The sequence below is a fragment of the Liolophura sinensis genome, chromosome 6, assembly GCF_032854445.1.
Source record: "Liolophura sinensis isolate JHLJ2023 chromosome 6, CUHK_Ljap_v2, whole genome shotgun sequence".
Lineage (NCBI taxonomy): Eukaryota > Metazoa > Mollusca > Polyplacophora > Chitonida > Chitonidae > Liolophura > Liolophura sinensis.
This window is the reverse complement of record NC_088300.1, coordinates 5080327-5093629: the sequence shown is the minus strand read 5'-3', so window position 1 is coordinate 5093629 and position 13303 is coordinate 5080327. Positions and strand designations below refer to the sequence as shown.

The 13303-nt window shown below is 39.1% G+C and overlaps 1 protein-coding gene across 2 annotated transcripts; it reads left to right on the top strand.

Moving 5' to 3' along the window:
- Positions 1-58: 58 nt before the first annotated feature.
- On the top strand, positions 59-12667 carry LOC135467824 (RNA-binding protein 4.1-like). 2 transcript variants are annotated; one of them, XM_064745703.1, is made up of 7 exons: positions 59-152; positions 4170-4305; positions 4523-4606; positions 5032-5135; positions 5501-5797; positions 6468-6497; positions 12465-12667. In XM_064745703.1, exons 2-7 carry the CDS (start codon positions 4231-4233, stop codon positions 12523-12525), a joined length of 651 nt encoding a protein of 216 aa, XP_064601773.1. In that variant the 5' UTR covers positions 59-152; positions 4170-4230; the 3' UTR covers positions 12526-12667. The 2 variants fall into 2 exon arrangements, with proteins under 2 accessions (XP_064601773.1, XP_064601772.1); XM_064745702.1 differs by lacking the exon at positions 12465-12667 and adding an exon at positions 7367-12437.
- The last annotated feature ends 636 nt before the right edge of the window (positions 12668-13303 follow it).

The following is a 13303-nucleotide window of genomic DNA, read 5'->3' as shown; positions in this document are numbered from 1 at the left end:
TGGTGTAAAATACGGGCCCAGCCAATGAGAAGCCTTATCACTCGCCAGTGCTGAATACCATATCCGCTTGGGAATTCGCGCTTTGTTAAAGCACGTTGTTGTTCTTGAAGATTTCCAATCAATTTTTTGCACAAATTTACATTTAACGTGAGGTAAGTTGGTGTTTTATTGCATATCTTTGTTGTACGAGATCAAATGTTCTTAAAAAATGTAAATATATGCGGTAAATTTGTAATGGTTGAGGCTCCGTCTCTGTTGAAACTACATCGATACAAAGCCGGCCTATAGTCCTCCCCTTGTCACTGCCGATCTTCCCTCAATCTTGGTTGTCTTTTTCAATGTCTTCAGCGTGTGCATTCTTGTCGTCTTATCCTGGGATGGGGAATTTGAAAGTTGAGGTTGTTATCACTTTGTTACCTGATAATGTTCCATTGAAGAACCAGCATTTCATAATAAGCATCTAAGAATGGGCTCAATGATTAACAATAGCACAAAGCTAGCTTTTCCAATTGTCATGGGATGTGATGTTTTTGCCATGGTATATATCCATTTGTTGAAAAATACATTGCCTGAATATCACCTGGCCCCTTGTTCGGATTTAAATGATAATTTGTCACCTTAACCCCGGGTGGGCTATTTCAACTACTCTCTTTACATTTGGTTGGCGGAGTTTTATAGCCATAGCACCAGCCTAGGGTACACCTTTTCACGGAGCCCCAGCTCGCTGCTTTAACTCCTGTCTTTATATCCGGCTGGCGTAGTATTGTAGCTTCAGGGGGAACGAATGGTAAACCATACACAGATTCACGGAGCCCCAGCTCGCTGCTTTAACTCCTGTCTTTATATCTGGCTGGCATAGTATTGTAGCTTCAGGGGGAACGAATGGTAAACCATACACAGATTCACGGCATGTCCGATAAGTCCTTACTAAAAACAATGGCTACAATCCAAAAGTGGTGTCAACTTTGGCTGTAAACTCTCAGCTCGCCCGCACATGCAACATCTCACATGTATTTCACTTGCTAAGGACACAGGAGACCCAAATTCACCTCCCAGTCATCACCACAGTTATGGGTCTTCCAAAAGTTATCATTCCTAGATGGTGCATGTGCGTTAAACCTGAACAGACGAGCCTGATGGCCGCCTTGTATGGAAATGGTCTGCCGTGTCGTGAATTGAGGGCTCCTGTGCCATTACCCAATAGAATATACATGTTGCATGTGCGGGCGAGCTGAGAGGTAAGATTTCACACCGCTTTTGGACTGCAGCCATTGTTTAGAAATGACTTATCGGTGTGAAGTGGTGTATAGTTTACCATTGTTTCCTCCTGTGGCTACGATACTCTGCCAACCGAATGTGAAGAGAGGAGTTGAAGTAGCCACCTGGGGCTACATTTCACGCTATGTCTAATAAGTTCTTGGCAGTTCCATCTGGCCGTGCTCGCACATGTACCGGTAGTTGGGGTTAAAACCCTGGCGGTACATGGCCTTCGTACATGAGTGTTGTTCGAATGGAGTGTTTTCCAACTTTCCACTCCGCAATGACACGCCAGACAAGCCAGACATGTGCAGCAAGTTTTCTGAAATAGCAATGTATTTGATGTTACAGTGAGTGTCACATTTTTACAATAAACACACAGTTCGTCTTGCCCATGGCTGGAAAGAAAGTTTGCTTTATTTGTTACTGTGGCTTTTACTTGCATTTGCTGTATTTTGTTGCATTTCTTCACTAATTAGATATTAGCTTTGTGGGAAAATTCTTCAAATATTCACTCAAGAAAGAGACTTTTTCATCAGTACAGACATTGAATGGTCTTAATTCTATTAAATTGCACTATGATGTCCATTGTGAAAAGTTGCTTTATTAGGATGGATTTGCTTTATTAGGATGAATTTAGGATGGATTTGCTTTATTAGGATGAATTTAGGATGGATTTGCTTTATTCAGATGGATTTTTCAGTTTGAGGATAAAATTTTGGGCTCGATTCAAGGATGACACATAAAGGATACCTGAAAAGGGCCTCTTGAAAAAAGAATATGTTGATAAGCTAAATGAAGAAAATTATGCCGAAAAAATTGTTTTTAATTTTCCTTTTTTGGGGTGTATTTTGCACCCCATAATTATATATATTTTCTGTCACTGGTCAGATTTTTCCAGAAATTACGTCATTGTTGATCATGCCTGGAGCACGGTGAACACTCTGAAGTGCCCTGACCCCAGTGAACCGTGTTTCACTGGTCAGTCGTTGCCATTTTCATTTTCTTAGCTCAAGCAAACAATGCATTCATTCGTACATGTGCGTATTTCCCTAGGTTAAGAGATGGTTGGTTGTGTGCGAGTTTTAGTTTTTCCAAAAAGAGAGGGATGGTTTCAGGCTTCAGCTTCTTCAGATTAACACGTGATGTGATATTTCAACAAGAATGGAAAAGGAAAACGAAGCAATCCAACTTTTCCTTAAAGGACCAGAGAGGAATGCTCTGAACTGTGAATGTCAAACTTCTCTGTTAAAACGGGTGTAGACTCTTGGCTCAAACTGATATGGCTGTATGCTGAATGATGTCTTTTCCATATCTTGTAAATTTACGTATAGACATCTATATTGGTGTACACTACTGCGCATGATTTAATGTAGACTGGATGTTATATGCATGTATATGCTGTGTAGGCGACATGCTCAGACACTGCATGGCTTTGCCGGGCTGGCCTAGCGCCCTTAGTCCTCCACCCAAACCCACACCGCCTACTCTAGCCCTCACCCTATTTGGTCTGTTCTTTTTAACAGTGATCGTCGTTGTCACCAGAGCAAGCTACTGTATATCAGGACTGACTGCTGGGTACTTAAGAAAACTGAATTTTGAAGACATTTTTGTACTGTTATATCTTATTACACATCCTGAACTGCACATTAAGAAATAAAATAAAGTGTTGCATGTACACTTTTAAGGGCTGAGGTAGGTAAATATTAGAAATTATTCAAAATGTAGACATTGACATGTAAATTGATTGAACTATTACACTTTCATGTAACATCAAACCAAACTTTGCATGAGTATTTTGAGCCATTTTTTGAGTGTCTTTTATTTATTCTGACATGAATTCTTGTTGCAGTTGGGAATTAAAAACTGAATAATTTCAAAGGGGGGTAACTGTTGCAGTGTGTCAATTGTCTGACTTCAAAAAAATTCTTCAGATATGGTTGTTCTTGATCTGTTTTGGCTGTAATTGCGCTCCTTCCCGATGCTATAGCAGCATGCTTATGTCCCATGCTAAGGGATTGTAATATGTGCTGCCGTGAGCTGTTAGGTTTAGGTTGTTATTACAAGAATTACCATGACAATGCATGTAACATTAATTGTTAATTAACAGCTGTCATAAAATTAGACATCATGCATGTTTAAGTTGTCATTCAGGTTTCAGAAGGGGGGAGGGTAGGGGGGGGGGTAAACTAATAAATGCCTTGTGATTTGGAGGCCCTACTGTGCAAAAGTGCCCTGCTGAGAAGTCTGAATAGTTATTTTGAATGATTCAATTATTGGTGCTCAGCAGGGGATGAGATATTCCAATAGGGCAGACCCAAATTTTGCCATCTGGAGAAACTAAGAGGTGAACAAGGACAATTTCTTATTAAACCCTGTTGGTCCAAGTAATCTGTGACCCAAGCTGTCAAACTGGTCAGCCTGCCCCTCATTGTTGCATTAAGAAGCTACCTAGTATAAAGTGGCTCAGTCTCTGTTGTGGAGGATTGATGTGTGCATGGATACTATTACCTTAGTCTGTAGCTCTTGGTTTATAATGTGTACTCTTATCCAATACCTTGGAACATAGGAACTGTTCGCAAGACCGCTCTGCAGGTTTGTTGTGATGCTGAAAAGTCAAATTTCAGATTATATGCATTTTCAGTAATAAAAGGATTTGGCAGAACTTTTTCTGGCAGGTAAATTTTTTTTTTCTCGTAGAACTTAATGTCAGTGAGGACTTCACAGTTTAATCCACCTGTGTTAAGTAATCAGGCTGTGGTTATCCATAGTGTGTAGTTCAGAGTGTTCTCTTGACATGACTCTGTTATATGTTTGATTCAGTTTGTCTGACATGTTACTGTGTTTAAGCTATGTTTACGTGTATGTGGTAAGAAAGTCTATCTTATAATGAGGGTATGTATATTTTTCAGAAGCGTAACAAAATGCCTACAAAAATATTTGTTGGTAACTTGGCTGCAGAGACTCAGAGTGATGATATCCGAGCATTGTTTGAGAAGTAATGGGTCAGTGGTGGAATGCGATGTTCTCAACAGATATGGCTTTGTGGTAAGTTATTATCATCTGTACCCTTTACTTCTGTAAAGCTACTTTCAGTGGACCACGATCTTGTTATGTTTCGTCAAAGTAAATTTTAGGAGCCTCACAAATTGGTATTAAATTTTAACAAAATGTGAAGACTATCAGTGGCTTAGAGCATATTGGTATATGCTGTATGTTATGTGTTTTTTTTTCTGTATTTTATACTATATGGTTTCTTAAACAGCACATGAACAATGAAGAAGAAGCTTTGGCAGCTATTGATGGCATTTCGGGACTCGATGTCCATGGCTCGAAAATAAATGTAGAGGTAAGTAACCATCTTTGCTGTTGGCTGTTTTTGGAAGCTTAACATAAATTAAAAGATTAAATTATATGTGTAAGTCTTGTTTTAAAGTGCATGTTCTCTTTGTGCACGATTTTATAAATCAGTGTGTTTATTGTTTGAATTTACGGTGAATTCATCCTCTAGTATCACTGATACGTGTTATTTAATACACCAGGATTTAATACACCAGGAGAAAATTTGAGGTTTAGAGAATATTTTGTCGCTGTGTTTTTGCTAATATCGTCTTGACTGTATTATGTGCAGCACATAAGTCCCATAAATTAGGACACTCTTGATTATCTCAAGCTGACCTTTGTTCAGCATCCATATTGTCCTGTCATTACCTTTTGGTGAGGTTATTTATTTTGAATGAACGTTACACACTGATGAATAGGACTTGTTTTCAGTTATCACACAGCAAACCACGGAAGCCAGGTGGAAGGGACTTTGGTGGTGGACGAGACTTTGGCGGTGGACGTGAATTTGGTGGGCGAGGTCGTGGGAGGGGAGGGTAAGTCATGTGACCATTCCTTCATAAGCATTATGTTTGAAATATATCACATTCATTTTTGTGAATATCATATTTACTTGTCTTGCCTCACTTTGAAATGTGATTTAAATTTCTATTTATGCTTACTTTTCTATTTAATATTATCTGTAATATTTAACTTAAAAGTAAATTTCAGTAGATTTCTGCTGCAGATAGCACCGATGCCAAAGAGATTCTCATGCTTAATTTAGCTGAAATCTCCATTAGCTTAAAGGTTAAGGTTTACCACGAACTCTGTTTTATAATCAGTTTATTAGAACAAAGGTGAATTGTCATTTCTCTGATTTTATTATTTACCATTTGTTCTAAATGTTCTGTGGTTTCAGCTCTCGAGGTGGACGTGGAGGTGCTGGCCGAGGGATGGGCCCTCCTGGTGGGCCACGGAGACCTGCCTACGACCCTTACCCTGCCATGGACAGGTATGATCGTTATGACAGGTATGATGATTACTACAGGTATGACAGAGCTCGGCCCTACCCTGATCCATACGAACGAGAAAGGAGACAGCTGCCAGCAGAGCGACCCCTCCCACCTCTTTACGACAGACGACCTCTCCCTGGGGCGCGGCTCACACCACCCTCAGATCCCTACAGACGGCCCCCACCAGAGTACTATGACAGAAGGTACGAGTAAAGACATAAGCCCTTACTTCATAGAAATCTCATGATGATTAATCCTTGACCAATCATGTCACTTGTTCAGCTGCTACTTTTCTAGTTTCTACTTGTTTTCTCCATTTGTAAGCCTGGTTGTGACATGAAAATCAAGTGACACATTGTATACAGTGTAAGGCATTGGTGAGAAATGTAATCTCATGGGATTATGGTGGGCGTTGCCTGATCCATTTGAAATAATGTGAATAAAGATGACAAATGAGTCAGCCTGGAATTATTAATATTGTCTATAATGTGTAACTCTTATCACGAAAAAATAAGATAAAAGACAGAAGATAGAGTTGATCCTAAAAAGGAATGAAATTCTGCCCCAATGAGATAGAGGACAGCATGCTGTAGACTAAATACCAGAGTGAAGGTTCACTCTATCTTCAACATCATCTTGGAGTTCTTTCATGGCCTTACTATTTTTCTGATGAGATTTGATGCTTTGTTCAAGAATATTTCACTTACGACAACCTGCATTGGCAGAAGCAACAAGACAGCCCCTGGGGATAATCCCTCTCTACCCTCCCCCCCCCTCCCCCGAACTAGTGCATGAAGTTTTGTCTTCGTACAGTCTTGGTCTCTGTATAACTTATTATATTTGATATATTATGAAAATTCTTCTGATTTTCAGTGGCTATGGGGCTGGGTACGAGACAAGACGGTAAGTAGCACTGAATTTGTTACGTGGACTTGATTTCAAGTCTGTTTTCAAACAACATTTTTGTGTTTTTTAAATTAAAGTGGCACTTGTTCACATTTTTAAACATAGAGATCTGAAAAGAATCTGAAAATTGTTGCATGTTTGCTTTGAATATTTTCTTCTAATATATATGGTATTTTTGAGATGTTTTCAAACAGTTAAAGCCTTCTAAAATGCATGTGTTACGAATTTGCTAGTTAAGTTAGTAATTCTGTAGAGATAGCACTATGGTCGAGGACTAGAAAATATTATGAGATGGAGAAATTGGTTTTACTGAACCTCTGCTAAATTCAACCGGTGTTCCTTTCCGTAAGATGCAAAGCACTGTTAAAAGCTATGAAAAGGTTTATTTTCAAGTTGAAGAAGAAACAGTTTTTGCAAAATAGTCCTGTAATCTGCTGTGAAAGTGTGTAAAAAGCGTAGATTCTGATGGTGCAAATTTGGATGTACACCGAGCGATTGAAGTCCCAGATTTAGTTTAACGTCTGCAGATATTTTTCGCAACTTCAAAGCTTTGTTTTCCACCTTTCATGCGCTTTGATAATTTTTTTCCTTTCCGAACAATTGCGTTGTACAAATAGCGTGCGAAGGAATAAAAAGCTAAATTTTTATGTAGTGATTTAAAGTCTGAAATGTACGAAGACAATAGAGAAGTCGTTTAATGCCGTTTCTTAGCACTTCCAGACTCTTGAAAATTTGCGTGATAATGCAGTTTCCTTATATTTGTGTATTCATTAAATATTTATTCGTACAGTGTGGATTGTAAGCGTTTGATGTGCGCTGTTCTATCTTACAATTGGCATGTTTTCACTTGGTTACCTTTTATCTAGAGAAATGCCCGGACAGTTACCCAGAGAACATGCCCTTGCAGAACTAGCAGCCCGAGAAAGAGATCCGTACCTTGCCAGAGAAAGAGACTATGCTTAGCTGACCGTGGCGACCCTATGCGGGCAATAGCACCACGAGACCCGTATGCCAGGGAACGCGAAGTAGCTGGAAATGGTTACGATTATCGTTCAGAGTACAGGCGTTACGATTCAGCTCAGTCGACAGCTTACCCAGATTATCAGCGCAGTAGCTATGGAGAGTCTGGTTACGGAGCCAGTACCACGAGCTACGGCTCAGTGCCACTGGTGCAAGCGCTGGCTATGGCTCTAGCGGTGCCACAGGTTACGAAGGGTCCGTGATCCGTATGCGTCCCAGCGTGGGGCGCAAGACAGCTATGGTCAAGCTGCTACTCAAGCCCAAACTGGCAGTAGCCAAAATGGATCAGTCGTTCCTGGCGAAAGGCCCGATATTCTTCTAAGCGATCCTGCCTCTAGGGCTTCCGTCATGTCATCATCCATCGATTTCGTCGTATATGTATTCATCTGTGGACTTCGTGTTTTAATTACTTTTGTAGCCTTGTTGGACAGAATTTGACATTCATTTGTATAGGTTGCGGATCGGATGTTAAGGGAGATAATATTCCTGGACGCTGATAACTTAAAAACTTAGAGATTTTCCGATTTTTAACAAACATTTGAACTCACTGGTAATACCAAGACCGCCCCTGTCATGCAGCCAAAATAGGAGAGTCAAGCAATTTTGGAGTCCGTTTAATGGAGAAATTACTTACCGGTTTATACTGCTATCATTTGGTGGCTGTTACTATCAGACATTCTAATATTAGCTCGACTCCATGTCTCGCTGTTGTATATATGTGCTATTGTACGGTATAAGCTTTACGAACAAATCGTCATGTTCGCTTTTTGTCAACATCTTTATCAAAGTGACACTTACCTATTGACTGCAACGTTGTTAGTGGATGTTTTATTTTTAAAGGGAACTTCTTGCTCCAGTAGAAGGGCTAGATAGCACATTTAATTCTCCTTTAGCAGAGTTATTCTACGTATGTTTTGTGCTGCTGCATTTATGATTTACTTTAAAATTATGTCTGTGTCACATTGTTTTTCAAGTATTAAAATTTTCCCACATAATGTTTAGTGGTTTAGTCAAACTTATTATTTTAAAGGATTGGTTGGTGATAGTCAAATATGGGGATTTGCTTTTTATAGATCAGCAGTATTATGGATGTTTTATGGAATATATTTGATGAGATGGATATGACCGTTCATCAGACTGATGTTGGTTTGGAATGTCTGCAAGCCTAGTAATTTGATCCAACACAAGCCTGAAAGGTTCTTGCACATTATTCTTTGTTTGTGCTGATGCCTGTATTTTTGCCTTAGTAGTTAAGAGGCATAGCAAAAGCTGGAACAGTTATGCGTTTTAAATAAAAGCACCAAATTTAGAACACAGGTAGACTAAAGTATTATACGCAAGTCTGGATACTGGGCCATTGCCGATCCACCCATGATGTGCATAACAGCCATTTTGCAAAATGGCCGCCATGAACCATATTTGTCTTTTCATTGAGTACAAAGCCTGCTGAAGTATCAGAGGCTAGAAGGCAAACGTGCTGTCAATGACCTAAAGAGGTTTGTACTGTAAATCAACATGATTGCTTCACAAAATAGACCTAAATTTCACGAGAATCAACAAAGCTAATACTGTTCATGTAACACAACTATAGACTCAGTCTTGATTATTCTGACTTTGTCTTGTTATAAATTTAGAACAATTTGTTGAAATGGCGATAAAATTTGAAAAAATGCGAATGTTTTTGGCTACAAATTTATTTACTCAAGAAAAAACACGAACGTTGTACAAAATCTTTTAACAGATTTTCGCAATTTATCTTATGAAAATAATCCACTTACTTTCATTTCAAAAGGCCTCATCTCAGCGAAACAACAACAGTTAAATGTTTCAGAATGTGCCCTTACATAAATGTGTACACTGCCTGGTTTTCTCCAGTCAGACTGTGTTACTCCAATGTACTGATCATAATGTCGCATTCAAATAAACTGAATTCACAAATCAGTTTCGTAACAATTTTTTCTGATAGAGGAAATTACATTTTACTAGCCTTCTGCAGATAGGTTGGAAAAGGGATTGATTTTTTTTTTTCAAAAAAAGAAAAACATGTTGCCAAACATTGGTCCATTATTTTGAGGGCAGTTGTTCTTAATGTAACGTTTGATAAACTGCAGATATAGCTGGAAGAGACCAATCTGATTCTACCAGCTATACCAAGGCAGATAAAAGCAAATTACAGAAGACCTACAAGAGTCATGGCCGCTGAGGAAGTATGGCTAAAGAAATTTACTACAAAATCTGATGAGTGACTACTGTGACTGGCTAAAAAAAAATACTGACCCAACTGAAGCCCTGCATAATGATATATGGTGTTCATTTTTTAACTGAGCCAAGGCCGGGTCAAAGAATGTGTTGCATTATAGAGGTGAAGGGCAGATATTTCTTGCAAAAGCAAGCATACTATTCAATATACATGCATGCAAATTAAAGCCTCTATAGTTCAGATTTAAAATATAGTCTGTAATTTGCACCATGGCATGTTTAAACTAGCCTTGAAAATGACAAAAAAAACTCCTTGAATTTCATTTTCATAAACCTGTACGAACCCTGTCATATGTTAACATAATAATCAGCGATGGCAATTTCAACATTGTCCAAATCTGTGATACAATGTTCTGTCAGGTGTGTACATTGACTGCAGTGTAATGCTGAGTGGCAGAAACTACTTGTCTATCAACTTTCTCAGTTGCTGAGCTGCATTAGAAAATAATAGAATATCCCAAATGTTGAAAGATACGTACAGGTAGTGTCTTAGTAAATATTGGTCAAGTTTTTGTATCTCTGATATTTTGGCATCATAAAATGTGATGTTGATATAATATACAACACCAGGTTAGATCTGTGTCTCATACTGATGCTTTCATAATGTTGGGCCTAAGCTTTGCTGATGTTGGAAGAGTTAAACTGGACATCTGTGGTGACACACCAGTCACACATGGAAGTGTGCTAAATAAAAAGAACAATTTAGTTTGAGTCTCTTCATGATTTAGTAAGTGAAAAAAATACTCCAAGAGTATCCCTGCTAGCTAAAATTTACCTATTGAAATACTTTAAAACCATTTTGCCATCATTTATGAGAAAACCCCATCTTGCTACTGAGTGCAGTTCTACAACTGGTGATGTATTCAGCACAAATACATATGGTCCAAAAGTTGTAGCGGTGCACAGCAAATTTCACTCGCAATTCATGAAAGTTCAGGTACATTCCAATGCGCCATAGCCTCTTGTCATCATGACAGGGCAACATGATATTCATGTACTAAACATGTGACAGGTAATTGGTTGATAATGTACGCATACAGGATAGGCCTATAGGTTTACATCTCATCAGTTCGTCACTTATTTTCATAATCATTTTTCGTATTTGGATGGAAATTTGTTACACGTTTTCTATGGAACGAGTTATAGATAATGTTCAAATTTCAAGCTATTCAGTTGATTTTCAAGATTATGGCTGTTTTTGCCCTGTTTATGCACTTTCAGATAACTATTAGCTTGAAGTTGGTCGGGGATATGTATAGTGAAACAGTGAAGAAAGGAGAAGCCTTATTAATCCATGGCATAACGACAGCCCTCATCCATGCATCCAAAGACGTTTAACCCTAACCCGTCTCCCCAATTCTCAAGAAAAGAATGTTACATGTACATTCGTGGAAATGCAATGAGTGCTCGAAAATATGCGGTAGTCTGCCAGCACAACCCTTCTGGAGACTAGGACCTGAATCATGTGCTCCCTGTATACTGGACTGTAGGGGAATGTGAAGACAGGAACTTGTTCTGCACAAACCTTTATAATCTGGCTAAAATGTTTTTAAGTCACAAACTGACTTCTGTTTAATAAAACTAATGTGATGATGTTGTAAAGGGGGGCATACCAAGTATTTACATAGTGCGTTTGGTGATATTGGTTCAGCCTTCGACTCAGCATGTTAATCCGAATGTTTCCTGACACTAACACCGTAACTAGTAAGATGTATTTCTTGATGCGAGGTCCTCAACTTACACTGGTTTAAGGCAAAACGCCGTTTACTGAAGTCTCACCAGACCTACAGTGAACGCCAACAACAACAAAATTGCCATGTACATGGGTGTGTGGATTTGGGCCTTATTATGTCTCAGTCGTGTCACATAAAGATTGTGCATGTGTAACACATGGGGCGTCTGGTGGACCTGATTGCAACAGTATTGCGCGCAATTAGTCAAATGTGAGCTCTCAAGTTTATCCTTGTTGACAATCATAAAAAGTTGTTGGTATGGGTGTCCAGTCTCCTGTGTAAGCACTGAACTCCTGATTGAGTTTTAATACACATGTAGTTTAAAATCTCTTTCTAGTTAACGTAATGCATGCCACGCAAGCATTGGCAGTAACATCGTGTGATTTTTTTGTGTAGTATAGGTTGCGTTAGATTGTTATCTGATTTATTGTAAGTTCCGCCAAGTTTAGTCAGAAAGAAGATTCCCTTTGATGTACTCAAGTAAGGGTACATTCTCGAGAATTCCAGCGGTTGAAGAAAGCAGTGTGAGAAAACAAAACCAACTTTTGACAGGTAAGATCCGCCCAGTGTCAGCGTTATAAATATTCATTAAATATTCTAATATTTAAAACAAAAATTGCGCCATGTCGTGGAAACAAAAACAGATTTATAAAAAGAAAACATAAACCCGCTGCATGATTAGTTTCGTTTTAGAATTCGCCGATTTACTGACATGCGCTAAACTGCACCCGAAAAGTGATAACCGTCGATGCGTATTATCTGATTCGATTTAATAACCATAAAGACCGACGCTAATCGCCACCTGGCTTGTTACGAAATAGTATGGTGATGAGACACGATAAATGTATGTAGCACCACACTTGGAAGTGGATGACCCTGTTGGCTTATACTTTATAATTCAAAGATATTTCTCACTGGATTTGTGTGCAATTGTCTTTCTCTTTTCTTCCAGTCCTTTTGCAAAAGCTGAACAGACTGATTATATACGAGTTCAGAAGGAGCGATACGGGTGAAGACCTCTCCCACCTTCTGTGCAGATTAGGAGTTGGAAATCTGGAGGTTTGGAGAAGTCAGCAGCCAATCACAAACTTGGTTACCTGTAGAGGGACTGTGAATGAGCTGTGTATTACCAACCCTCGGATTTCTGCTTCAGTGTGATGGCATGGATAGTTTTGGGGACAGAAAAACCACAAACCTTGGCTCTTACATCTTTATGACTGAGCAGGTCTACATTTATAAAGCACACACTGTGGTGTGTCTTCCAGCTTCAGCTCAGTGTATGCAGCTGTACCTGTGTTTGGATTTGTCTGCCACATCTTGGGAACTAACTGGCTTACCTCTTGGTTAAGAGTTCGTAATTTTTGACTCGCTTAAAACTGGAGATGTGTACTCAGTCCAGTGTAGAACACAATGTATCTAGAATGTCCCTGTGAATGTTTGACATCCAAAGTAAGGCAGTGTTCTGGCATATACAATGGAGTTGGTGTACTTTAACAAAGGCATTTAAAAGAGTGAATCTTGAGTGTTGGAAAGACGTTGGAGAAGCCATTCTGGCATGAATGTTCAAACTTGACAGATTGCCTGTAAGCCACAGGCCTACTAGAACCAGTCATAACAAGCGGAAAGTTGTCATACTGATGTAATGCACCATTGAATGACAACGCGAAATAACTTAAAGCAACAAGTAGGCCAGTGGATTAAAGTGATAGTGATTCAACAGTGCAGCTCAGGTTTGTTCTGAAGTTTGAAGCAGGGTTAATAATTGTGTCCAGTTCAGTTTAGAATTATAAC